This window comes from Acinonyx jubatus, chromosome C1 (assembly GCF_027475565.1).
Source record: "Acinonyx jubatus isolate Ajub_Pintada_27869175 chromosome C1, VMU_Ajub_asm_v1.0, whole genome shotgun sequence".
In the NCBI taxonomy this organism is placed as follows: Eukaryota; Metazoa; Chordata; class Mammalia; order Carnivora; family Felidae; genus Acinonyx; species Acinonyx jubatus.
The window spans coordinates 18,705,230-18,730,262 of record NC_069381.1 but is presented as its reverse complement, the minus strand read 5'-3'; the positions used below and the strand labels follow the sequence as shown (position 1 = coordinate 18,730,262).

At 49.9% G+C, this 25,033-nt stretch overlaps 2 protein-coding genes across 3 annotated transcripts in view; one reads left to right on the top strand and one right to left on the bottom strand.

Annotated features, from left to right (window-relative positions):
* MACO1 (macoilin 1) overlaps positions 1–1,683 on the bottom strand; it is a 61,634-nt gene extending 59,951 nt beyond the window's left edge. The window contains exon 1 of the mRNA XM_027060042.2: positions 1,435–1,683. Coding sequence (XP_026915843.2) covers positions 1,435–1,514 — 80 coding nt within the window. The 5' untranslated portion in view covers positions 1,515–1,683. The remainder of the gene's footprint in view (positions 1–1,434) is intronic.
* An 8,849-nt stretch (positions 1,684–10,532) lies between these two features.
* LOC106977628 (RH-like protein) overlaps positions 10,533–25,033 on the top strand; it is a 36,481-nt gene continuing 21,980 nt past the window's right edge. The window contains exons 1-3 of one of the 2 annotated variants that reach the window (XM_015075156.3): positions 10,533–10,786; positions 20,324–20,510; positions 24,462–24,612. In XM_015075156.3, the coding sequence (XP_014930642.1) occupies positions 10,639–10,786; positions 20,324–20,510; positions 24,462–24,612 (486 nt within the window). In that variant the 5' untranslated portion in view covers positions 10,533–10,638. The remainder of the gene's footprint in view (positions 10,787–20,323; positions 20,511–24,461; positions 24,613–25,033) is intronic. The other variant, XM_027060044.2, reaches the window with a different exon arrangement.

Here is a 25,033-nt window from a genome sequence, read left to right as displayed (position 1 = left end):
TTTTTCAGTTTAAATGGTCAGGTTTGATTGATTCAGCATGAATTTTGGCTGGTTTTACTGACTGCTGTACTCTCGTAGCTAGAACAGGGCCTGCCATATAATATATATAATTATCATATATAATAATGTATATATATTAATGAATGAATTATTCCTATGATCTACGGCTCATTACATAAGGATATATCTATATGTAAGGATAGATACACAGCAGAACTTTATACTTTGACTTCTTAATGATTTTAAACTTGAAATAAAGAAAACCCCTCCTGTTTACATCACTCAGCTGCTTGTGAAAAGCAATCTTCCACGTATGTAAACAACAGCATGTGCAAGATGTACAGTTATGCTAACACTTGGTCATTAGCTTGGTGACAACCTGGGTGTCATCAGCTACCTCTCTCTAAGTCCCACAGCTAGGAGAGCTAAATTGTAAAATGCCACAAAGACTCAATCAAACCAATATGCACATGCTGAGCATTCTCCTTTGTAAACTAATTATTTCTCCACTAAAATCATTGCTTTATCAAGGCCAGTACCGTTTAGAATGAACATTCTAAGAAGAACCAGAAAATAAGTCATATACAAGTTCTGCCTAGGAAGCTGTGATTGTCACTAAGTTGCCCCATGAACCTGTTGTCGTCCTTCCCCCCTTCTCAGAACAGTGAATTCAATTTCTATTTAAAGAAACATTGCTGTTTTTCGCTAGAAAAATAAAACTGAGTTTGGAGAAAATCTCCTGTGAAAGGTTCAAAGAAAACTATCTGCCTGGAATGATCAAAACAATGTTTGCTGGGAAAAATGACCATCAGCTCCTTCGGAGTCTGGAGCGGGGCCACAGGGCATGATTAGGGGGTATCGGCTTCAGCCCTCGGTGCCAAGTCTGAGATCCCGTAAGAGAAGTAGAGGGCGAAAGAAGGGGCAACGTGGCCACCTGCCCAGTCTGCCGGGGACCGTGGGGCCACCGTCTGCTCCCAACTTTGTCAGCCTTTCCCCCTAGTGCATATGGTCCACGCGTCTCCCGGCTCAGGCCGGCGACTCCCAGGCCAGCGCGGAACTGGGGGACCAGCGGAGGCCCGGCGGCCCCGGGAGCGGCGCCCGGCGCCCCGCGGCGCGGGCTGGGGGCGCAGGAGGGGAGGGGGCTCGCCGCCCCTCCCCCCTGCGGGGCCGGGGCGCTCCCAACGGCGGCGCGGCGGCTTCCTCGACCCGCGCCCGCCGCGCCCTCCCCGCCCGGCCGGCGGCCCTCGCCACGCCCCGCGCCCCCGGGGCGCACCCCTGCGGGCCGGCCGGAGCCCCCCCGGGCCGCGCTCCTACGAAGAGCCCCCGGCGCGGGCGTGCGGCCTAGTCGGGGTTACATAACGGGGCCGGGCCCCTCCGGAGCCGGCTGGGGGCCGCGGGGCCCGCGCGGGCGGAGGCGGGGGCGCCGCCGCTCACCTGCCGTAGATGCCCTCGGTGATCCGATTCCGCTTTAGGGGGCGGCGGAGCTTACTGCAGTCGGCGTTCCGCCGCTTCATCCTCCCGCTGGGGGGCCGGGTGCCCGCGCCGCCTCCGCCGCCGTCTCTCACCTCAGCCGCCGCCGCCGCCGCCGCCGCCGGCCCGCCCTGCGTCGGGCCTGGACTCTACCCCTGGGGCCGGTCACACAGACATGGAGCCAGCACCCGGGGGGAGGGGGTGGGACGGGGAGGGGGGGGGCTCAGAGCCTCCTCCGCCTTCGGAAACAAAGAAATGACAATTCCGGGGCCCGCCCGCCCCAGCACCAGCCAGCCGTCTGCCCCGCCTCCTCGGCTCCGACGGACGGCCCTCGGGACCAATCGAAGGCGCCGGTACGCCTCTGCCGGCCAATCCAAGGGCCCGCTGAGGCAAAACGGACTCTAGAACCCGCCTCTTTGAAGGACAGAAGAATGCGCCAATCATTATAGTGTCTGAGTCCGTGCTTGGGCCTATCAGAAAAGATTTAAATAGAGGCTTATAAATAGGCCCTATAAATATAACATCCTATATTCTGCCTTATTGCGAAGGTACACTTCATGACTGTTGGATTGCGTTTCATTGTATTATAATCCACGCTAGAGCATACCGTGCTATATTCATTGCAGGCTATCACTAGCACCGTATGAAACCGGGAGGCCTGGGTTTGCGGCATGTGCCGTTTCTGCGCTGACATGTGCTCCAGTCAGTCGCGTCATTATGTAAGGGGCTCGCAGCATCCTCCCCCTCGAGGAGCCTCCGGGGTCAGCGCCAGGGGCCCTTTCTGCGGATCCTGGAGCGTTCGGCCAGGCCCGCCGCGTCAGCGCGCGACAGGGGTACGAATGACAAAGCAAACCCCACACACACGGACACACACACACACACACACACACACACCCTGCCAGCTCCCCGCGACGTGGTGACAGCGCGGCGGCCAATCGGAGGAGGCGTGGGGCGGGGCCGCTGCGGTCCCGCCCCCTGGGCGCACGTCACAGGGGGCGGGGCCGTGGGTGCGCGCGACGTCGCGCTGGGCTGCCGGGGGTGTGTGAGGCGGTGCGACCCCGTCTCCACGTCCGCAGGGTTGGCTGTGCGGCTGGCCCCGTGGGCACCGCGCCTGCTGGACTGGGGGAGCGTCGGCGACATATCTGTCGGGGACTTCTCTGCCCGGGCGAGGGGCCGGGGCCGCGGGGACTGAGGGCCAGGCGAGAGGCTGCTCAGAGGTTGGGACGCCGGGCCAGTGACCCGTCTCACCCAACCCTCCTAGAACCCCGATTTTGTGCCAGGCACAAAATTTGTGCCGAGTGCTTTGCGTCGATTTGTTCATACACTCATTACTCCCTTGCAACGTAGGTAGGGCAAAATCACTATGAGAAATGACAGCAGAGATTCTTTTGAAAAAGAATGTCATTAAAGAAAACTGGGAAGCTGTCGAAAAGTAGCTGGAGGGAGAAGAAACACGCATGGATCTCATCACCTTCACACGATCACTGTTAGCATTCTAAATTTTCCCCCCTATTTCCCCCCATGGCTGATATTATTATTACTATTACTGTTACTATTATTGAACAGAGTAATGATCATACTAGATAATTCAGCTTTGTATTCTGTTTTCCCATGTTATTATGCATCCTTCCTAAGTATTTTTGATGGTTGCCAAATCTCCTATCAAGGGGCTGTACCAGCTTAACCACACAGTAACAGCGGGACTGTGAGGTGGTCTTCAGTACATTTCAAAAACTTCCAGCAAGTAGATGGCCTCTGGTTTTGTCCTGAGTTGGGTGGACCTCTTCCTGCTCTATATAATCACCCCCTTAGTCAACACCCACCCCAAGGAGGAACTTTAATTTATATCAAATTCATCATGCTTATCTGCTCTGTGTTACTTTATCCTGCGCACAAATCTTTAAAAGATCCTCTGATGCCTGAAAAAGAAAACTCATTCTCTTTATTATGGCATCCAGAGCCGTCACACTAGGGACCCAGTCTCCTCTTCCAAGCCTGGCCAGGCCAGCAAGCCTCAACCCACTGCAACCTCCTCTTCCCTCCTTCCTGCCTTTGCTCCCTCACAGAGCAGCTCGAGCAGTGCTGCTCCTAATTTCACGGTTTCTTGGGTGAGGCTTGTTCACCCACCAAGGATGAAAGCTTCTTTAGAAAGCTTTTTTTTTTTTTTTTTTTTTTAGAAAAATGGCAGGAGTACCTGCTTTTTCAGAGTGGGATTGAAATTCCAGCTTGGCCACTTACTAGCTTGGGCAAGTTACAGGATCTTAGAGCCTCTGTTTCCACTCAGGTATGTTTTAAGGCTTACAGGATAATGAACTTTCAGGGCCAGGCATGCAGCAGGTAGCAGCAAGCAATTACTGTTAATAGTATACTTGTTTTTCATCCCTTACCTCTCTCCAGCATGTTGATAAAGCGGCACTGGTGGCCAAGGATAACACACTTCTGTGAGCTCAAACTTTCACCACGGCTGCCCATCATTGTGAAAGGGTCTGAATGGAATGCTCTGTTTGGAGCGGCAGAAAAAGGCCTCGGCTGCCAAGGTGAATTGTTTCATGGAAGTGGATACAAGCAGGCCTAAATCAATACGCTGGGGGCTTGAATGCATTAGGAAGGACAGTTACGTGGTGAGATCCTGGTTCCAGGATCCACGAGTTCAAGGTTCCAGATTACCTGGGCCAGAGACCAACAACCCACTCGGAAGGTGATAACAGGGCCATATCCGTGGTCTTTTCGACTCCTCCTTATGTCCCTGTTGTCCAGGACAGTGCCAAGGCACACCGTGGAACCAATAGGTGAGTAATCCAGGGAAAAGATGACAGAGGCACTAGGAGAGTCATGCCATTGTTCCGAAACTCACTGCCTAGCCTACCATCCCGACAAGGGCATTCCATGCTGTGGCAAACGTGTGGAGTGCCTGGAAGTTACTGTTGGGCATAGGGCTACGTGGGAGAAAGAAAAAGGACAGAGATCTCAGGGAGATGGTCTGAGAAGAAGCAATCTGGAGCTCTGGGTTCCAGTCTCAACTCGCTGGTGTTGAGTTCCTGCACATCCTGTGCCAAGATCCCCTCTGGAGACTCTTCAAGCCCTATGTTTAAAAGCAGGTCATGTTAGCTCCATTTTACAGATGAGAAAGCTGAGGCTCAGAGAAAATAAAGTTATGCAATTGGCTTGGTAGAACAGTTTAGCTCAAGGAACAGCTGAATGAGAGCAAGCTTTGATGCTAAAGGCACGTGCTCTGGTGCTTGTAGGTAGTTATTGATGATGAGGGTTGTTGATCTGGCGATTACCTGCAGAGGGATGATGGGAATGGTCCTCTTGCCAAGAGCCCAAGGACAGGCCATCATAAGACTGTCCTTCTCCATTGTCTTCTCTTTTACTCCTCCTGCCTCAGCCAGACGATCTCTTTTTCTGGCCCACCTTAGCCCAAGCCCCTTTGGGCTTTAGTCAAGTGCCAGCCTTTCCCCTCCAAGCCATCAAATGGCTCTTTGGGACCCTAAGGGCACAGACCTGGGCAGAGATGAGGCAGGCCGTCTGCCTACCACAGAGCCCCCAGCTCCCCATGCCTCCACCACCAGTCAGGAACCAGGGGACATCAGCAGTGGCCATTTTACAGATGAGTAAGACAGGGAAGGGAAATCATTTGCTCTCATTAAAAGTTTGTTTATTGAGAGCGAGAGAAAGAGGAGAGAGAGAGAGAGAGAGAGAGAGAGAGAGAGAATCCCAAGCAGGCTCCTCACTGTCAGCACAGAGCCAGATGTGGGGCTTGAACTCACAAGCCATAAGATCATGACCTGAGCCAAAACCGAGAGACGGACGCTTAACTGACTGAGCCGCCCAGGCACCTCACATTTGGTCTCATTCAAAAGGCCAAGGCCCGAACAAGAATTCAGGTCTGTCCCTCCTCTCCTCCTGGGACTCTTGATGGGCAAGGGATTGGGATTTGCACTTGAGCTTCACCTGAGCTCAGAGTAGCTCAGAATAGCCTGGAGAGTAACCATCACACCCTGATTCACAAATAAGAAAATGACATTCCCACCTCTTTCAATAGCATTGATCTTCTCAAGTCCACCGGGCAGGACTGGCCCAGCTGCCTTTAACGTTTTTCCTGTCCCACAGGAGTCACAGAAAAGTCCAGATGTTGGGGTGGCCACCTCTTTTTTTTTTTTTAAGTTTATTCATTTTTGAGAGAGAGAGAGAAAGAGAGAGCACAAGCAGGGGAGGGCAGAGAGAGGGAGACACAGAATCAGAAGCAGGCTCCAGGCTCTGAGCCGTCAGCACAGAGTCCGATGCGGGGCTCGAACCCACAAACCTTGAGATCATGACCTGAGCTGAAGTCAGTAGCTCAACTGACTGAGCCACCCAGGCACCCCGGGATGGTCACCTCTTATACATGTATCTGTGTCCCCCAGAGAACCCTGTTAATGGAGGATATTCATTGTGGTGTTTAGAATAACCCAGAAAATCCCACAAATGGGACTGGCCAAACAAATGATCACACATCCTTACTATGGAAGTCAGTGTGGCCTGGAGAATGGTGACACACAGCACTTACCATGTACATATGCACTGGGTACCATATGCACTCTGATCTAATCCTTGCAGCAACCCTATGAAGTAGAGGTTATTACTGGAGTCATATTACAAATGAGAAAACTGTGGCACAGAGCAATTCAGTTCTTTGCCTAAGGTCACACAGTAAGTGATAGAGCCCGGATTCAAACTCAGAAATTCTGGTATCAGAGCCTGAGTTCTTAGCCACCATGATTTAGTGTTATAGAAAGATGTTCCTGGCTTGGAAATTACTTATGATACACTCTTTGTGAAAAGAGTAAGTTAGCACACAGTATGTGCTATATAATCCCACTTTTGTAGAGGAAAAAAACAAGGCATACATTCACATGAGTAGAAAAAAAATCAGACAAATATACAAAAAGAAGAAGAGCTGGTTTTAGGAGATATTAAAAATCACAGGTGCTTTATGTAAACTTTGTGCATGTCTGCATTTTCAAAGTTTTCTACGGTAAATCTGCCCACCCCATGCAATAATAATAATAATTACTAACATTTATGAAGCATTTTCTATGCTTCTGACACTTACATGAACTTCCTCACTCAATCCTCACAACTGCCCTATGAGGTTGACACTGATTCTCCCTGCTTTACCGATGAGGAAACAGACTCAGAGATACCCATCATCATACCCAAGTTCACACAGCCGATCATTTGCAGAGCCAGGATTTGAACACAGCTTGGCCGACTCCGGAGCTCACGTTTGTGGAATGAATGAATGATGGACTTAGCCACACTTCAAACGGGCATGGCCAGAGCAGGATCACACCCTTGGCGTGGACAAACTTCCAGAGAGGGAACGGAGGACCCACCTACTTCCTCGGTCACTGCCCGTGACTGAGCTTTACAATGCTTGACTCAGATGAGGACAGCATGGTGAGTATTCTCACGGAGTCCTGTTTTTCAGAAAACGCATGATTACGTGGGAACTCTGCAGTCTCTCTGCCTTGATTCATTGCACCTAGAGGGAGGCTGGTCGCTCGGATCAGATTGCCGCAGGCATGGCATCCCTTGCCCACCTTCATTTCAATAACCCGGTTGCCGCTCACGCTTACGTAGCTTCACATTTGTAATCACCCCGTGAGGAAAGCAGAGCAGCTCGTCTTCTTTGACTCATAAGGAAATTGAGACTGTGAGTGGGTTACTAAATGGAAAGCAGAATTGCAAAGGAGTCACCAGCATAAGCCGTGGCGTCACATGGCTGTGGGTTGAGTCCCAACCCTACCATTTATTAGCTGTGTGACTTTGAGCACTCCCAACCCTTTTCTGAGCAACAGTTCCTTCATCCGTAAGAGACGGTGCCTGTACTCAGAGGCTTGAGGGGAAAAGAAAACGAGATGACGTATGCGGAATGCTGGGTCCAGTGCTTGGCATTCTGGAAATGGCAGCTGTTATTTATTCAACAAATATTTATGGATCACCTACTACGGACCAAACACTAGGTGCTGAGCTACGATAGTCAAAAGTCCCTGTTCTCACGTTGCTCGGATCTGAGCTGCTGAGACCGGGAGGGGTTATCTGGCAGGAAGAGGGTTTCAGGCAGGAGGAACAGCAGGTGCGCACCGTGCTTTTTCCCCAACATTTTCTTAGGAAAAATTTCTAACGTACGCCAAAAAGGTTTGAAAGAATTCTACGATGGAAAGCCATTTACAACCCGCCTCGATTTGGCAAGTAACATTGAACTGTGTTGGGGTTTTTAAATTTTGTTTTATTATTTACTTATTTTTGAGACTGCGTGTGCCTGCGTGAGCAAGTGGGGGAGGGGCAGAGGGCGAGAGAGAATCTTAACCAGGCTCCACACCCAGGATCGTGAGATCATGACCTGAGCCAAAATCAAGAGTCGGACACTTAGCCGACTGAGCCACCCACTTTTTTTGTTTTAGGACATAGCTGCCCTCGAATCCCTGTGCTTTCTTGTACCAGGTGAATTGCCTTGGTGATTTGGGGACAGAGTGTCTGGAACAGTAGTCAGAAAACAGGGACCTTTTGCAAGCGTTAGAGGGGCAGAAAGAAAATGGTGCTTTTGACAAATCTGCTGGGAGAGGTCCAGGGTGGGGGACACCTCCCTTCATTAAAGAAAGCCTGTTTGGCAAGGAGCTTGGTCCTCTCGTGGAGCAGCCAGTCCCTCACTGGGACAGGGGCAGGACCCACGGGGGTTTCAGGTGCTGTGGAACCGGCTTCTGCCCACATTGAGTCTGCCAGCCCGTAAACAACCATCGGGGTGGGCTCCAGGCACGGGGGCTGGCAGTGACTGAAAATCTTTAGTGTTCATCTGGCTGACATTTGGTGCCCCTGGGCAGGTGGGTCGAGCTGCCTGGTTTACAAGCTGCTGGTACAGGACCCAGGTCAGCCAGGGCCTTATTTATCCCCCACACCGGGGAGTTCCTCCTTAAGGAAGGCCAGAAATCAGAACCAGGGGGCGATCATGAGGGAATGGAGACTTCCGTCCCTGATCTCTAGGGGTCAGGGCACCTTCTCTCTGTTGCTACTGTTCAGGCGGCAGAGGGCTGGGAAGCCTCCTTTCCTAGACTTCTAGAATTGGAAGAGGGCTTAGCTAAAGCAAAAGAAACCAGTGTCAGTGGTTTACAGGCTGAATTCATTAATATATTGGTTTGGTTTTTTTTTTTTTATTTTTTTAACAAAATTGGGAACATACCTTACATACTGTATTATTACTTGCTTTTTCTACCAAATAGTGTATCCTCTGTGTCACTTTTGATACACCTTAAAAGCAATTCTTCCCGACTTTCCCACATATGTTCAGAACCACGGCTTTAGTGGCAAGATGTGTGGCCCGTAGTTTATTTACCTGTCCCTTACTATTAGACATTCAGCTTATTTTTGATCTTTTTCCTTCTACAAATAAGCCGCACTGAGCAAGAATGAACTGATTTCCACTGACTGTACGACCTTGGGTATGGCCTTCTGGGTGTGAGTCTAGTCATCGAAAAACAAAGTGACAAGATTCTACTGGGTGATTACAATCCCCTGCAAATCACGTATGAGTCACTTCTGAGACATCACTGCCAAATAACCGTCAGCTTCTGTTTACATTCCTCTAGTGACAGGGTACTTACTACCTCATGAGCAGCCTGTTTCACTGGACAGCTGTAATGGTCAATACAGGATCCACTCATGTTGGGCCCAGATGTGCCTCCCTGCAACTCCTAGTCTGGTTTTATTATCTGAGGCCTCACAAATTCAGTCTATACTCAGTGGCCAGTGGCTGGGGCCAGTGTCGAAAGCAAGAAAACTTCAATCCCTCCCTCCCTCCCTGCCTCCCTCCCTCTCTTTCTTTATGCTTGTTATATGTCCGACCTTCTGCTAGCCTCAGGGATGTGAGCTACCAAATTAGCTGCAGGGTCAGAACTGGATCCCAGGCGCTCTAAATCCCATTTCAAGGGACTATCGAAGGCTGTGGGACAGGGGTGCTGAGGCTGGTGGCCTGCCTCCAATGAGCTCCAACCACTCATGCCCCAGGCAGGATCCTGGGTCGCTCTGTGAGGAGGTGAGTAGGGCTGGAGACAACCACAGCCTAGGGCTGGGGCAGGACCCTGCCAGGTTTTTACTAGAGCTGGACCCAAGTCTCCTTTTTATTCCCCCATCTACCCTTAAAAGACTTACAAACAAGTAGATTTAAATACAGATTCAAATACAAATAATTTCAACTGTGTAACTCTGAGAAGTTAGTTCCCCTTGGGCCCTGTCTGTATCCTCCTCAGGGCTTAGTATTGTTCTTTGCTTCCATTCATTCATTCATTCATTCATTCCTTCTTGTTCAATACGTCCTTGTGAAGCACTCACTGGGTGCCCTTTCTGAGGTGGTAAGGTATTAAAGAGAAATTTCGTGAATCCAAATCCCCCTCTGAGCCTTAGTTTCCCCATCTGTAAAAGAGGAGTGTTGACCCGTTCTCCACCTGTCTGGTGAGGATATAGTGAGGGAAACTGAAGTAACGAGCAAAGGAGGGTTCTTACGTTTGGGTGCTGAGTGAATGAATGCCCTCTCTTTTTTTTTTTTTTTTAACATTTATTTATTTGTGAGAGACAGTGAGAGACAGGGCAAGTGAATGAATGCCCTCTTTTTTTTTTTTAACATTTATTTATTTTTGAGAGACAGTGAGAGACGGGGCACGAGCAGAGGAGGGGCAGAGAGAGGGGGAGACACAGAATCCGACGCTGGCTCCCGGCTCTGAGCTGTCAGCACAGAACCCGACACGGGGCTCGAACCCACGGACCGCGAGATCATGACCTGAGCCGAGGTCAGACGCCCAGCCGACTGAGCCACCCAGGCACCCCATGAATGCCGTCTTCTAAACTGAGCACAGTGCCTGCCGTAGAGTAGGAGCGCAGCAACTACTTGTGGAATGAATAAATAAATAGCGAATGAATGAGTTCATGTTGGAATAAGTGCATTTCTTCCCCCTCCCTGTCATAGTCCCTCTGCTCCTGTGTTAACTCCATAGACAGGCCAGCAGAGCCAGTCTTGCAGCCTGAGATAAGGCTGTTGGCGGGTGTCTCCCCTATGACTCCCTTGAGGGGGGGACGAGGGCAGACGGCTGATGCCTGGAGCTGGTGAAAGTGCCACACGGAGCCGGACCCAGAATGGGCTCTAAGTATTCACGATCCATGCAGTGCTTCCTGCCCCTGTGGACCCTAGTGCTGGAGGTGGCTCTCATTGTCATCTTCTTGTTTTTCACCTCCTATGACACTTCCTCACAGGATCCAAAGAAGCTCATGGAGACCTATCGAGGTGAGTGTCCAGAGGGGAGGTGGTCACAGAGGCAAGCAGCAGGGACAAGGGAAGAGGAGGTCCGTGATCCTCCGGGGGCCTAGAGGTTCCTTTCCACAAAGTCGTTGAGTAAATAGGTTCCCACACCTTCTTCCGTGGGTTGTGCAAAGACCCAGCCAACAATGTAGGCTCTCCTTTAGGACCAGCGTGGACAACCCCTCTTCCATGAAGCCTTCCTTGATTTGTCAGGGCAGTCCGGGGCCTCCTAGTCTGTATTTACAGAATTCCCTTTGCCAAATGGTCTTTGTAAGTCTCTGCTTCTCTGTCCCCTCCTCCCCTTTCTCCTTAACAGCAAGGAATTTCACGTTGTTCGGCTTTTAGTTTTTGTTTCCTGTTTGGGGGTCTCTCTTGTTCATTTCTGTGCCACCCTCCTTTCCGGAGCTTTGGTCTGTTGCCCCTCCTCCACCCCCAGCCTTCTCCTCACTTATTGGCCGGAAGTCTACATTCTGTCTGCAAACCCAGAGGCATAGGTATGGCTGAAGAGGGGTGTAGAATGGTCGTTATTCTACATGCAGCTAAAAATAGTCACAGACTGTGACGAGGACAACTGTCAACAAGACGGGGGTGTCGCTTTTGCTTTTTTAATTTTTTAAAAATTATTATTTTTTAAATGTTGTATTTATTTTTGAGAGAGAGAGAGCATGAGCAGGGAAGGGGCAGAGAGCGAGGGGGCAGAAGATCCTAAGGGGCTCCGCGCTGACAGCAGCGAGCCCGATGCGGGGCTCGAACTCACAAACTGTGAGATCATGACCTGACCCGAAGTCAGACGCTTAACCGACTGAGTCAGCCAGGTGCCCCCTGCTTTTTGCTTTTTTTAAAAAAAATTGAGTTGAGTTTCAAGTCATCTCAGGGGGACGATATCTTATCTATGATAATGGATGGACCTCCTTGAGTGACCTCCCTGAGACAAAGCTGATCCTAGAGTCTGGTTGAGTGCCTGCTTCTTCCTAAGAGATGTGAACTGGCTAGTTAGTTAAAGCAAAGGTAAGGCATCCCGGGGCCTCAGCAGCAGGAGTGGGACAAAGAGATGGGGGGGGGGGGTGGGGGGAGGGAAGCATCTACACTTCAGGGGCTGCCTAGGGAGGGGCCCTAGGCTTGTTGTACCTAACAAGCAAGGCCTGGGCACAATTCAGATTCATTTCAGTTTACCTTAATTCTTTTCAACCCAATACAGTGTAATTCAATGCATGCATGCATTCATTCATGCAACCCTGTTATCGTATCCCTAAATGTGGGATTTAGACACATGCCAATCAGAGCTAATATTTCTTGAACTCTCACTATGTACCAGGCGCTATTTAAATGCTTTATGTTGAACCCTCACAACAACCCCATGAGGTAGGTATGATTATGATCTCTGTTTTTCATATAAGGAAATTAGGCACATAGATGCTGAAGAGAGGTCACTCAGTAGCGACAGCATAGCAAATTTAAATTTATACAGCCTGGTTTTAGTTTCCATGCACTTAACCATTTGGCTTCACTGCCCCATTTCACAACGAGGTCGAGTCACTTGTCGTATAACCATTGGGTATAGGAGCCAGTATTTAAACTCTCTAGAGTGGCTCCAGGGTCCATGTTCTTCAGCCTTGTGCTGTGCTGCTAGCATAAAGTGTCCTCAGACACTCACTTTCCATAGAAGCACAGAGAAGAGCCCATAGCCTGGGCAAGGGAGTGGATAGTGTCAGGGAAGGCTTCTGGAAGGAAGTGACTGCCCAGCCAGGTCTTGGAGGCTCAGTAGGAGTCAACCATGTGAAAATGGATCATCATCCAGAGTGAGAGGACAGCAAGAGCCACTGTGTGTGCACTCATTGGAGTGGACCAGGTGAAGGCTTAACATTGCAACATTGGAGCACCAAGATGGGGGTAGGACATGGTAGACCGACTGGATTGAGTCTGGAGTTTGACCCTCATGCTGCTGACCTAATAGGACGAGTTTGGGTTCAGGTTATGGCGAAAGCCATTTCAGGGCTAGTGTAGGGGCAGGGGAAGGGGCCATGACTAGAGGTGAGGGACTGGTATGAGACTAGTGTGTAATATGGACCAGAGAGCTTCAAATGCTTCTGATCATTTTTCAAGCATGCACCATATTTACATGTTACAGGCAAAGTACTGCTACGTTAATATCTTTTATACATTATAATAATACATACACACAAATTAGAAAATTTGAAAGAGGTCAAATGAAATACATAATGTTTTCAAATTACAGGTTGTGAGGGTACCAGGACCAGTCAATCTCGAGGCAAGGTCCATTGTTCCCATTACCGAGAAAGAATGTAAATCCATTCCTAGAGTCTTCTTGATAATTTCAAATTCTCTTGGTTGACTTCCTGTCAGATCTAATTAGACTGACTTCTTTTTAACTTTGTGACCAGTAAAGAGTTTGCACAACTCTTTGCCCTTTTTTTTTTTTCATACACTTGGCTGCCATTACGGTTTTGCCTTCATTCGGTGGTTTTAGGCAGGCGTCCGTTCCGTGAAGGTTAGTTGAACTAGAACTAGGTAACCTAATCTGTCAACTCACTTAATCTAATCCAGTCCAGGGGAACAACAATGTTATTCAAACCTGCCAATTCCAAAAAGACATTTTTGAGACAATCAGCAAGAATCCTGTACGATACCCAGGAATTGTTGTTAGTTTTGTTAAGTCTGAGAGCAGCATGCTGGGGTTTTTTTAAAGGCCCTATCTGCTAGAGAGATATACTGAAATGAGGCAATGTCTGGGGCTTGCTTTATGCCAAATAAATAAATAAATAAATAAATAAATAAAATAAAATAAAAAAATAAAAAAGAAAAAGAAAAGAAAGAAAGAAAAAGAAAACAGTGGAAAAGGATAATAAAATAAGATTGGTCCCGTGTGACAGTCATCAAAACTGGGAATGGGCACATGACATTCATCAAGTGACTCTCTGCTCTTGTATATGCTTAAACTTTTCCATAATCCATAATCAAATTTAAAACAAAAACAAAACGAAATCCTGCCATCCGTTGCAACATGATGACTACAGAGAAACAGATGTCCCCTCTTCCATGTGGCCCAATACTCCCCTCGGGCCACCTTCCAAAGCTAGGAGACTAGAAGCTGTCTGACATCCTGAGCAGGCAGAGGAGGCTCCTGGGGTAACGTGGATCTTAAATACTCTCAGAAATGCAAACTTCACCCAGGGCCTTTGGAGGAAGAGGCGCCTAGATCAGTGGTTCTCAAAGTGTGGTCCCCAGAGCAGCTACCTCAGCCACGGGCACCTCAGGAATTTGTTAGAAATGCAGATTCCCAAGCCCACTCCATACCTATCCATCAGAAATGTTCAGGGTAGGGCCCAGCAACCTGAATTTTCCCAACCAAGCCCTCAAAGTGACTCTTACGCATGTGAAAAGTTTGACAAATGTTGGAGCCAGACGGATTCAAACCCCGCCTCTGCCTCTCCTTAGCTGTGAGACCTTGGGCAAATTATTCACCATCTCTCTGCTTCATTGCTATCACATAACAATAGTACTTTCTCCGTACATTGTTGAAAGGATTGAAAGAACAAACACATATAAAGACTGATTAAACGTATTTGCTTTCATTATTAATAGACTTTAATTTCTTCTATTTTTTAAATACCATTTTTTAATGTTTACTTATTCTTGAGAGAGAGATTGACCAAGCATGAGTGGGGGAGGGGCAGAGAGAGAGGGGGACACAGAGTCCGAAGCAGGCTCCAGGCTCTGGCTGTCAGCACAGAGCCCAATGCGGGGCTCGAACTCATGAACTGTGAGATCATGACCTGAGCCGAAGTCGGACGCTTAACCGACTGAGCCACCCAGGCGCCCCAGTTCCTGATACTTTTATAAAAACAAACAAAACTGGAAGGGCTAATATGTTCCTCCGGGAGCCCCTGTGGATCTTCTGGAGCATCTTCTGAGGTGTGCGTTCCCTACACTGGCGACCACCATCCACACGGCTGGCGATGAGACCAAATGGGCAGGGACCATGAGGGAGAAGCAAAGAGTCACAACATTCAAGAGATAGCTAGGAGATCAAATGAGCTGTACCTGGTGAAAGTGAAAGGAGCTCAGGATGGCTTTAGACGTGTGGTTGGGTATATGGACGTGCCAATTCCTGAGGTGAGAAGCAGGTTCGTGAAATGAACAATGATATATTCACTCTAGGCTTGGGGTTGAGGCGCCTCTGAGATGCTTAGGGGAAGCAGAGTGTATCAGCTATCCATTGCTGCATAACAGACCACCCCCAAACGTAGTGACTTCAAATGGCCATTTTGATTTGTTAATGGCCATTTGATTTGTTCCCGATTGTGATTAAGTGGTTCAGCGATACGGGTTGGGCCCAGCCTGGTGGTTCTTCTGTCGGTTTCCTAGGCTCTCTCGTGCATGTGCAGCCTGGAGGTTTGACTGGGGTGGGACGGCCTCATTCACATGTTTGGCGGGTGATGCTGGCTCGTAGTGCATGTGATGTGGCTCCATCACCCTAGCCCAGACTTCTTCACATGGTAGCAGAATAGTTACTGCCACAAAAGAGGGCAAGCCCCAATGAGTGGGTGCTTTTCAAACCTCTGCTTGTATCGTGTTTACTCATGTCTCATTGGCCAAAGCAAATCACAAGGCCCAACCCAGGGGGGAGGGGCCTATACTGGAAGGCATGATTCTTTCATTGGAACCCATTACTGTCATGATCTATACACAGAGCCTCTTCTAGGACTGCCAGACTGGGGAAACATCCTGGGCCCTGCACTGTGGATACTACCCAACTCCCCCCTTACTCCCCAAAGGGAGGAGAGCTACTAAAAGACATGAGGGGCTTTCCCACTGACATATAAATATGGTACCCCCAAATCCTAGAAAGTCCCATGTCTTAGCCTTGGCTGTCCCCTTTGACTGGGAAATCTCTTTTTCTATTCCCAGAATGCTGTAGGGATGAAGGTAGGGTGGGAGTGGAGGCTATTCGGGAGCAGAAATCAGCATGGGGCACCATGGGTGGTCCCAGTCTGGGGCTGCCGAGATCTTCTCAGTCAGCAGTGGGGAGAATAGTGAGGAAGTCGAGCCTCCTAAGGGACAGAAGCTGGGTCTGGCTTCAGAGCTGTTGGTGCTGAAGTGCCTGCAGGCCAGAGGAAGGAGCCAAGGCGGGTGGGAACACAGAGCTAGGATCACAGGGGCAGCCAGGCCGGAGGAGGGGGGGAAGAGTCTTGCCCAAAGTCACACAGCTGATGAGTGGTAGGCACAGGATACGTGATTTGTGTGAACCGGCGAAAAGGTTCGTGACAATCCTCTGAGCAGGCACCATTGTTTCATACCCATTTTACAGATTAGGCAGCCGGGACACAGAGGTAGAGCCAGCCTCTGGACCCTGACAACCTGACTCAGTCCATACTCTTCACCATCACACTATGTGTGCTATACGGAGAGGCACGATGTGGGGTGGTTAAACCCAGATGGTGCAGATTCAGATTGCTCACCGTTTGCTAGATGTGTGACCTGGGCTAGTTACAGCACCTCTCTGTGCCTCCCTTTCCTTATATGTAAAATGTGGGTAACAAATAGGACGTACTGCGCGAAGTTGCTGTCGGTTAAAGCTGTCAGGCACTTAGAAGGGGGCCTGGTGTGGGGGGGCGCACCACATACGTGGCTGCTGTTACAATGCTGGTAACAAGTGCCTCGTCTCAACACTGGCCTCTCGGGCTAGACCCTTTCTGCAAGCCATGGGGCTTTCATAAAATTCTCCGGAGGCCTGTCTTAGACTGTAAAATTCCCCTCTGGGGCGCAGTCACGGGGGCCCCTGTCGCACATCCACTCCTTATCGCCCCTGAACACCTTAGAGGCCATTAGCTTATCAGCCCAGCAGCCGACGTGGGGTGCAGCGCCGGCTCTGAGAGGTGGAGGCTGGCACCACTGGGGATGCTCTGAGCTGGGACCTGGCCCTGAAGTGGGGGTCCGGATAATGAGACCTAGGAAGAATCAGAGAGGGGCCTGGGAGACCAGGAGAAGAAGCAGGAGAGTGCAGGGAGTGGAAAGGCCTGAATTCTAATGTCACGGACTGATTCATTTAGGGTGAATGGGCTCTGTCGACAGCTCCCAGAAACTGCCACCCTGACTTTACCCCGCTGGGTGGAGTACAGCTCCTCCCTTAGGGACAGTGTGGGGCCTTGGGGAGGAAGGCCCCGAGCTCCTACACCGGGCAGTGGTGAGGACGGTAGCTGTGCCTGATAAAGCCCCCTCACCCGAGATCCTCTGACTTCCTCCTCCTTAGGGCCCCGCCTCTGCCCTATCCTGGTCACCCTCCTCTCCCCACCCATCGATCCTCTCCTCAGAATATGCCAGAGTTGGGGCGCCTGGGTGGCTCAGTCGGTTAAGCATCCGACTTCGGCTCAGGTCGTGATCTCACGGCTCGTGGGTTCGAGCCCCTCGTCGGGCTCTGTGCTGACAGCTCAGAGCCTGGAGCCTGCTTCGGGTTCTTGTGTCCCTCTCTCGCTCTGCCCCTCCCCCACTCATGCTCTCTCTCTCTCTCTCTCTCTCTCTCTCTCAAAAATAAATAAACATGAAATATTAAAAAAAAAGAATATGCCAGAGTTATAAGGGCCTTAGAGAGTACCAAGTCCAACACCTACATGTTTACGGAGAGAGAAATTGAGGCCCAAAAGAGGACAAGGCCCTTGCCTGAGGTCCCTTAGTGAGGTGGGGGTGGACAAGAGCGAGAAACAGCCCAGCCCGGTTAAAGAGCACCATACCTGGGGGTCAGAGCTTGGTTCTGCTGCCAGCATGCTCTGTGGCCTTGAGGAGGTCACAGGCTCTCTCTGGTCTGCTTCTACACAACGGGAGGAAAATGAAAGGGTCTCCCGACTCATGGAATCTTCAGTAAGTCTGGACCCTATGCATTTAGAGTTGCTGCTAAATGGCACACGGGTTGGGCTTAACAGCAGTCTTTAAGACAAGATTGAATTTGAATGCTGAAAGCGGGGTGTCCGGTCTCTAGTTGGCCACAGGCCCTTTCATCCATACGGTTTCCTGCTTGGGTCCTGAAGGAATTTGAGCGCTCCCAAGAGAAACGCCCTGTACATGTGCCAAGAGGGTGCCAACACGAGACTGAAATGTTGCCTGCACCTTCTCTCCCCCCATGTCAGGGGAGAAGGGGCAAAAAGTTGAATCAGTGCCCTTTCTCACCTACTCCCCAAGCTCCCAGAGCCTTTGGGGTCCTCAGGGGTCTCCAACATCCTGGTGTGATCAGATTGTTTGGGGACACGTTAACACCCACCCAAGTTCGATGTGTACGACCCTAGGTCTACGCATTTCTCAATGAAAGTGGGTTTAAATGTAACTCGAAGTAGCTTTCTGAGACTTTGGAGAGTTCTGGAAATGAGTGCTTCCTCGTTGTCATCAGGGCCAGGGCTCGAGGCCCGCGGAGAGCAGGTGGGTTCTGGTAACCGTGACGGTGAAAAGAATGACGGCAGTGCTGGTGAATCGCCACCACTTACGGAGTGCCAAGCACTTGAACAAAATATCACTTCCTTCAGCTCTCCCGCCCCCTCGGAGGTGGGTATAATGGCCCTTATTTAGCTGACGAGGAAGGTACGGCACCTCCGAGGGCACAGGGCTATGAGGTTGAAGCATATATAAAATGCCATTTTTATAGGTCAAAAATGGCCAAATGTTGGCAATTTTAATACGGTTTAACCTAACGGGGAATGACAGAACTGGGACCAAACAGAAGTGTCTAAACTTGAAGGCTGTGCTTTCTTTGGTGTGTGTGCGTGTGTTGTTTTGTTTTTGTTCACTGTCTAAGTGCTGGTTGTAGAAAATTTAAACACAGAAAAAGAAAAGAAAAAAAAAAAAAAGTAAAACTCTCCCCAAACCAGAGGATAATATTCATCGGGGGAAAAGTTCTTGCAAGTTCTCTCCCTGGGTATTTATACATGTGAAATACTCGGTGTTTGTTGATCAAACGTCTTTCTGTCCTGAGTGATGGTGGGCATTATAGCATCGGACTCTGGGGACCCGACGAGGGGTGTGATCGTTTTTCCCATTGAGCGGGTGAGAAAACTGAGAGCAGATAGTGTGGTGGGTGAAGGCACAGGCTTCGGGGCAGACCATCTAGGTTTAAATCTGGCTGTACGAGCTGGGGTGAGTTACTTCACTCCTCCGTGGCTCAGCCTTCACATCTGTGACGTGGTGATAAGAACAGCACCCGCCTTGGAAGGTGGTTGTACGAAATAAGTGAGATGGTCTGTGTGAGGTGATTAAAATCCTGGCTGGCTCAGTCCGGAGGGCGTGGGATTCTTGATCTCAGGGTCATGAGTTCGAGCCCCGCGTTGGGCAGAGAGATTACTTAGAAAAATAAAGTAAATAAAAGAGTGTTGCCATATGGGAAACACTTAATACATGTAGGCTGCTACTAAAGTTCAGAGACATTACACAACTAGCCTAAGCCGCACAGCTGGAAACTGCTAGAGCCCTGATTTGAACCCACGTTTGTCAAGCTGCGAACCAGTTTTCAAGCTTGGAAGTAAATACAAGGGTCCACTCTTCCTTTTGCTGGACCTCTCCCTGCCGTTAGACAAGTCTCTTGTGCTCACCTGCCACAGCAGCCCTTGAGCAGGGTCCAAGGCTGAAAAAAGGTGAGGGTCACTCAGAAGGCCCCGGTGCTTTCTGCCCGAACACTGGGTCCCTCCCTGCAAGGGACAAAGGGAGAGAGCTGTTTTCTGCAAGGATAATCTGGTTCTTATCAACAGAACTTCGGGACCTGCTTCTGCCCCCTCTTTTCTGGGCCAAGTCACTGGCTTCTGTGGCCTTATTTTCTTTCTTTTAAAAAAAAAATGTTTTAATGTTCATTTATTTTTGAGAGAGAGAGAAAGAGACACAGAGCACAACTGGGGTAGCGGCAGAGAGAGTGGGGGAAACACAGAATCCGAAGCAGATTCCAGGCTCTGAGCTGTCAGCGGATGAGCTGTCAGAGCCCAATGCAGGGCTGGAACCCATGAACCGTGAGATCATGACCTGAGCCAAAGTCAGATGCTTAACCCACTGAGCCACCCAGGTGCCCCATGTGGCCTTATTTTCTCACGTACATGATCAGGAGGTTGAATCTGATCCTCCATAGCAGCGGTAATTACCTTCATTGAATGTCAACCGTGTGCCAAGCATCGATCCAGATGTTTTACACATGTTCATTCCATCGAGTTTAGTAATAATAATTGCTACATTTACTGAGCACTTACTATGGGCCAGGCCCTGCCTTTGTGCCTACCCAGCATTAGCTCATCGCATCTTTGCCTCAGCCCTGCCTGCTATGTATTTTCCCCATGATTCAGATGAGAAGACTGAGGCTCAAAGAGGCAAAGCAACTTGCCCAAGCACTCTTTAATGGTCCCTTCCAGCTGCCACCCCCGCAAATTCACACGGAATGTAGGTACATTCTAATTCTGTAAGTTCTGTAAATTCCAATTTCATACAACTTTCCGTCTCGTCTGCCTCCCTTTCTCCTTCTCCATATCTGCCCCTGGGCAGTCCTGCAGGATGTTACCATCATGGTGGCCCTTGGCTTTGGCTTCATCAACTCGTCTCTGCGGAGATACGGCTGGAGCAGCGTGGCCTTCAACCTCTTCTTGCTGGCCCTGGCGGTGCAGTGGGCAGTCCTACTGGATGGGTTCCTGGAGCAGCTGTCCCCTAAGAAGGTGGTCATCAAACTGTCCAGGTAAGCAGACAGTGGCTGGATCGTTTTGTGGATCCTTGAGGTATGGGGCCCAAGAGGGCTGGTTCTAGAATAGCTGGGATGTCCCCTTGAAGCCATGCGATATTGGGATATACCCTCACAAATTATCCACTCTTTATCTAAAATTCAAATTGGGGGCGCCTGGGTGGCTCAGTCGGTTGAGCGTCCGACTTCAGCTCAGGTCACGATCTCACGGTCCGTGAGTTCGAGCCCCGCGTCGGGCTCTGGGCTGATGGCTCAGAGCCTGGAGCCTGCTTCCGATTCTGTGTCTCCCTCTCTCTCTGCCCCTCCCCCGCTCATGCTCTGTCTCTCTCTGTCTCAAAAATAAATAAACGTTAAAAAAAATTAAAAAAAAAATAAAATTCAAATTGAACTGGGAATCCTGTATTTTCTCTGACAACCCCGGGCTCAGATCTACAGCCCTCCCCAAGTCCTTTCTTTATTATCGACTGTGATTTTGTAAAGTTACACAAGCAGCATGGGTTCAAAGAAAAATGAATAGAGATTACAGAAAAAAGAAAAAGAAATATCACAGTCTCTTGAAAATACAAAAGTACTGCTAGTCCTCAAATGTTGGTGAGCAAGAAACAGCCACGCCTTTCAATTAAGGTTGATCCATTTGGCTGTATTTGTATGAAACTCTTAGAAGTAGCAAAATGACCCATGTTGCTAGGAGTCAGAATAATGGTTACATGGGGAATGCGATGATTACTGAATAGGAAGGAGCAGTCGGTAGAGCATGCAAACCTTCATCTCGGCGGCATGAGTTCAAGGTCCACGTTGGGCATGGTGCTGAGCCCCCCGCCAAAAAAAAGACAAAAAATTTTTTAAAATTAAAAAAGCCGTTAGCCCATGACAGGAGAAACTAGGTAGAATTTACCTTGAAAATTGGTTTTTGGTTTTCTCCACCTCTGAATCTCTGTCCTGCCCAGATGATGATGGTAAATCCCATCTTGGGGGACCTGTCAGCTTTCCAGGCCACTCCACCCTCCCCTCTGAAGCCCTGCATCTCTGAGCACCGCTGTTGAACATCTCCCCGTGAGCCAAACACTGTACCAGGCAGTGCACAAACATGGCTTCGTTTAACCCTTCCAGCAGCGGGCTAACTGGTGTACAGGCTCCAAGAGCATAAGGCACTTACCAAGGGTCACACAGTTAAGGGGTGGAAAATGGCTTTAGCTTTTAACTATCCGTATGCAGCCCTTCCCACACACTCCAGGGTGGTCAGAACATGAAACATACAGAGCCCGGTCAGTTCTCTACTGACCCTGATAAAAACCTCCACATTTTTTTCTTCTAACAAGTTTTAGGCTAATCGCCACGGGGATTCAATCTGTCCCCGCCCCATCCCCCCAAGAAACACCTGGGAAGAGGCAAAGGGCACTCTCCGGAGGAGCTCTGACAGCGGTGGCCCCGGTCTGGCGTTTCTGCTGCCTTGGCTTAAGGTCACACAAACCTTCAGCCTCCTGCACCTACTGTCCAGGCATCTCTGGGCTGCTCCTTCTAAGGTCCCCCGCCCACAGGGACCAACTTGTTCTTGACTCAATCCAGGAAGACAAGAAGAGGCCCTTTGCAGCCTGAGTGAACTCCCCTGCCCCGCCTCTGACCGCTTGGATCCTCCCAGCTGTGACCCCCTTCCCCTCCCCCCCCCACTAGGACTGGCTTCCCAGATTGGAACAGAGAGCTTCTTCCTGACCTTTCCAGGGGCTGGGCTGGTGCCGGGGACGGGGCCAGGCTTGCCTCCGGTACAGCGCCCTCCCCTTCCCCCTCGGCCTCCCCTGCGCTGTGCAGCCTGACTTGGCACTGAGTTGCTTTGAGTCACCGATGACCAGTCCCTTCAGGGCAGGGCCCTGTCCCACTCAGCTTTGCCCTTTGTTTTCCTCACGTAGTGAAGACTTAGTAAATGGTTACTGGAACAAAATGAAAATAAAAAGAACCCTGAAAGTTGTGATATTTGTAATGCTATATTTTGAAAGGTTCAGGAGGCCTCCACCGGAGGATAGTGGCGATAACCAACCCTCTTATTGTGCTTGAAATATATCAACTCAGTTTACCCTTAGAATAGCCTCATAGGCCTTGCCTCCACCTTATAAGCGAGGACACAGAAGCACAGAGTGGTTCAGTGATTTGCCCAAGGTCACACAGCCAGGATTCCAACCTAAGCTGGCTGGACTGGAGACGGCACTCCTAAATACTGTACTTCCCAGTCTCGACACCTCCCCAGTGCCAACTGGCCCCTGGGGTCTGGAATCCTACCACTGGCACATGTCCTCTTGAATCAGGCCCTTGCCAGTTAAATGAGTGCTCACCCAAAAGACATAACACGGCCAGTCGTAGTGAAACTTTGAGTAACTCCAGTTCTAAATAATTCCTGATCCCTGTGAGACTCCTTCCCAGGCCCTTGGTCCTCTCCTGATCTTCCCTCTGAAGTCCTTGAGCCTTAAGCAAGACACTATGTTGGCAGCAAATGCCGAGGAGGCTGTGTCCAGACTTCAGAGCACAGGCTTTGGATCCAGGCCAGCTGGGTTTGAGCCTCAACTTTTGTTGTTAACTAGCTTTATGGCCCAAAGAGTCACCTCTTCTAGTCTCAGTGTCCTGTTCTGTAATGTGAAGGTACTGACTGGTACCCTAGCATTGTTTACCGAAGGCCACTTAGAAGATTAAAACTTATTTACTTATTTATTTTAAAGGTTTATTTGAGAGCGAGCGAGTAGGGGAGGGGCAGAGAGAGGGAGAGAGAGAATCCCAAGTAGGCTCCACACTGCCAGCACAGATCATGACCTGAGTTGAAATAAAAAATTGGACGCTTACCTGACTGAGCCATCCAGGTGCGCCAGAAGATTAAAATTTAAACGAGGGGGTGTAGTCGCAAGGCTGTTATACATAATGCTTAACAAATTATGTTATTTTGTACTGATGGTGGTTGGTGGTAGCATTAGGGAGGGGAGGGAGTCTCTGAGCAAGGTGCCCAGAGGAGGGTGAGTTGGTTTAACCACCATGGATTGTTCTGCTTAGTGCCACCTCCCCCAGGAAGCCCTCCCTGATGAACCCAGTCCACACTGCTCTCTCCCTCCAATGAGCCACCCCCCTAGCCACATGATATCACGGATAGTCTTTGTGGACAGACTCACAGTGTCAGCCCCATCTCCTCAGCTGGATCATAAGTACCTTGAAAACAAGTTGTTTTCTCCTCTTGAATCCCCACACTGAGCTTGCTCATTTGTCAAGGCAAGGAAAGAATCAGCAATAGTGCTAACAATGCAGGCTCCTACTCCCGAGTTAGTCCTTTGTGCCAATCACGGTGCTAGACACACATACACAAATTTTCCTTCTAATCCCCACAGCACTACCATGAGATAAATATCATCATCGGTCGTATTTTACAGAGGAAGGAACAGGCTCAGTGAGATTAAAGAGCTGCTCAAGTGGAAAAGCTGGGACTGGAAGCCAGGCTTGTCCTACTTCTAAACCCAGGCTCCACTACCAAGGAGAGGGTGGCGGGTGCTTGAATGACAGGCAGGCCAACAGGTGAAGAGCGCCCTCTATTGAGCATCTTTGCGAGATGAAGGCAGAAGAGAAGCTGGAGCAGCGCCCCAGTTGTCAGACCCCAGAAGGGGGCCCTGAGGGAACAATCAGCCCCTGTAACTCACGACGACATTCCTACAAGAAATTCCTACACCGTGAATCGGAGTGTCCTCAGTAGGGATGAGTATGTGTGGATCAATTTCTCAGATATTGATGCCCCCTGATGGGGGAAGGAGCCCAAGGAGACCCTAGATGGGGCATCATCAGTCCTCGTGTGGGTGGAATCTTGTCTTCTTGTTCTCCTATTGCGTCCTCAGCTTCTTAAACAGCACCAGGCTGGTTGAACGAGGGAATAAGTGAATGCATGAACGAGAGGATTCTTTTCAGTCATCTCTCTCTCTCCCCCAGTATTAAGCTGGCCACCATGAGCGCCATGTCTGTGCTCATTTCAGTGGGTGCCGTTCTAGGCAAGACCAACTTGGTGCAGCTGGTGCTGATGGCACTGGTGGAGGTGACAGCCTTTGATGTCATGAGGATGATCCAAAGGAAGTACTTCATTGTGAGTAACAGCGCTGCGAGGAGGGGACTTCGGGGAGGAGGGGTCAGGAGGTGTGGGGGGTGCGGGACACCACCTCCATTTGGTGGGTTTTCTGGGATTAAAACAAAATACAGGCCCAGATGGGGGTCCAAAGTGTGGTCTATGCTAAACGTTTAAACATAGCAACCTAATGGCTTTAACCAGAGGTGGTACAGTTGCTGGTGATGACAGGTCTAAGGTTTGACAGGGGATGTGGGTGACGGAAGTGTAATGCAGGAGAAAGATATTAGAAGAAAAAGGATCAAGGAACAGATAGAGGGAGTTGGATGGACCAAGATGATGACCTGGGGGAGTGATGGAGAGAAAGACTGTAAGGCAGGTGCTGAAATCCTCAGCGATGAAGAGGCAGGTAGATAATCCGCAAGGAGCATAGCGTCCGCTG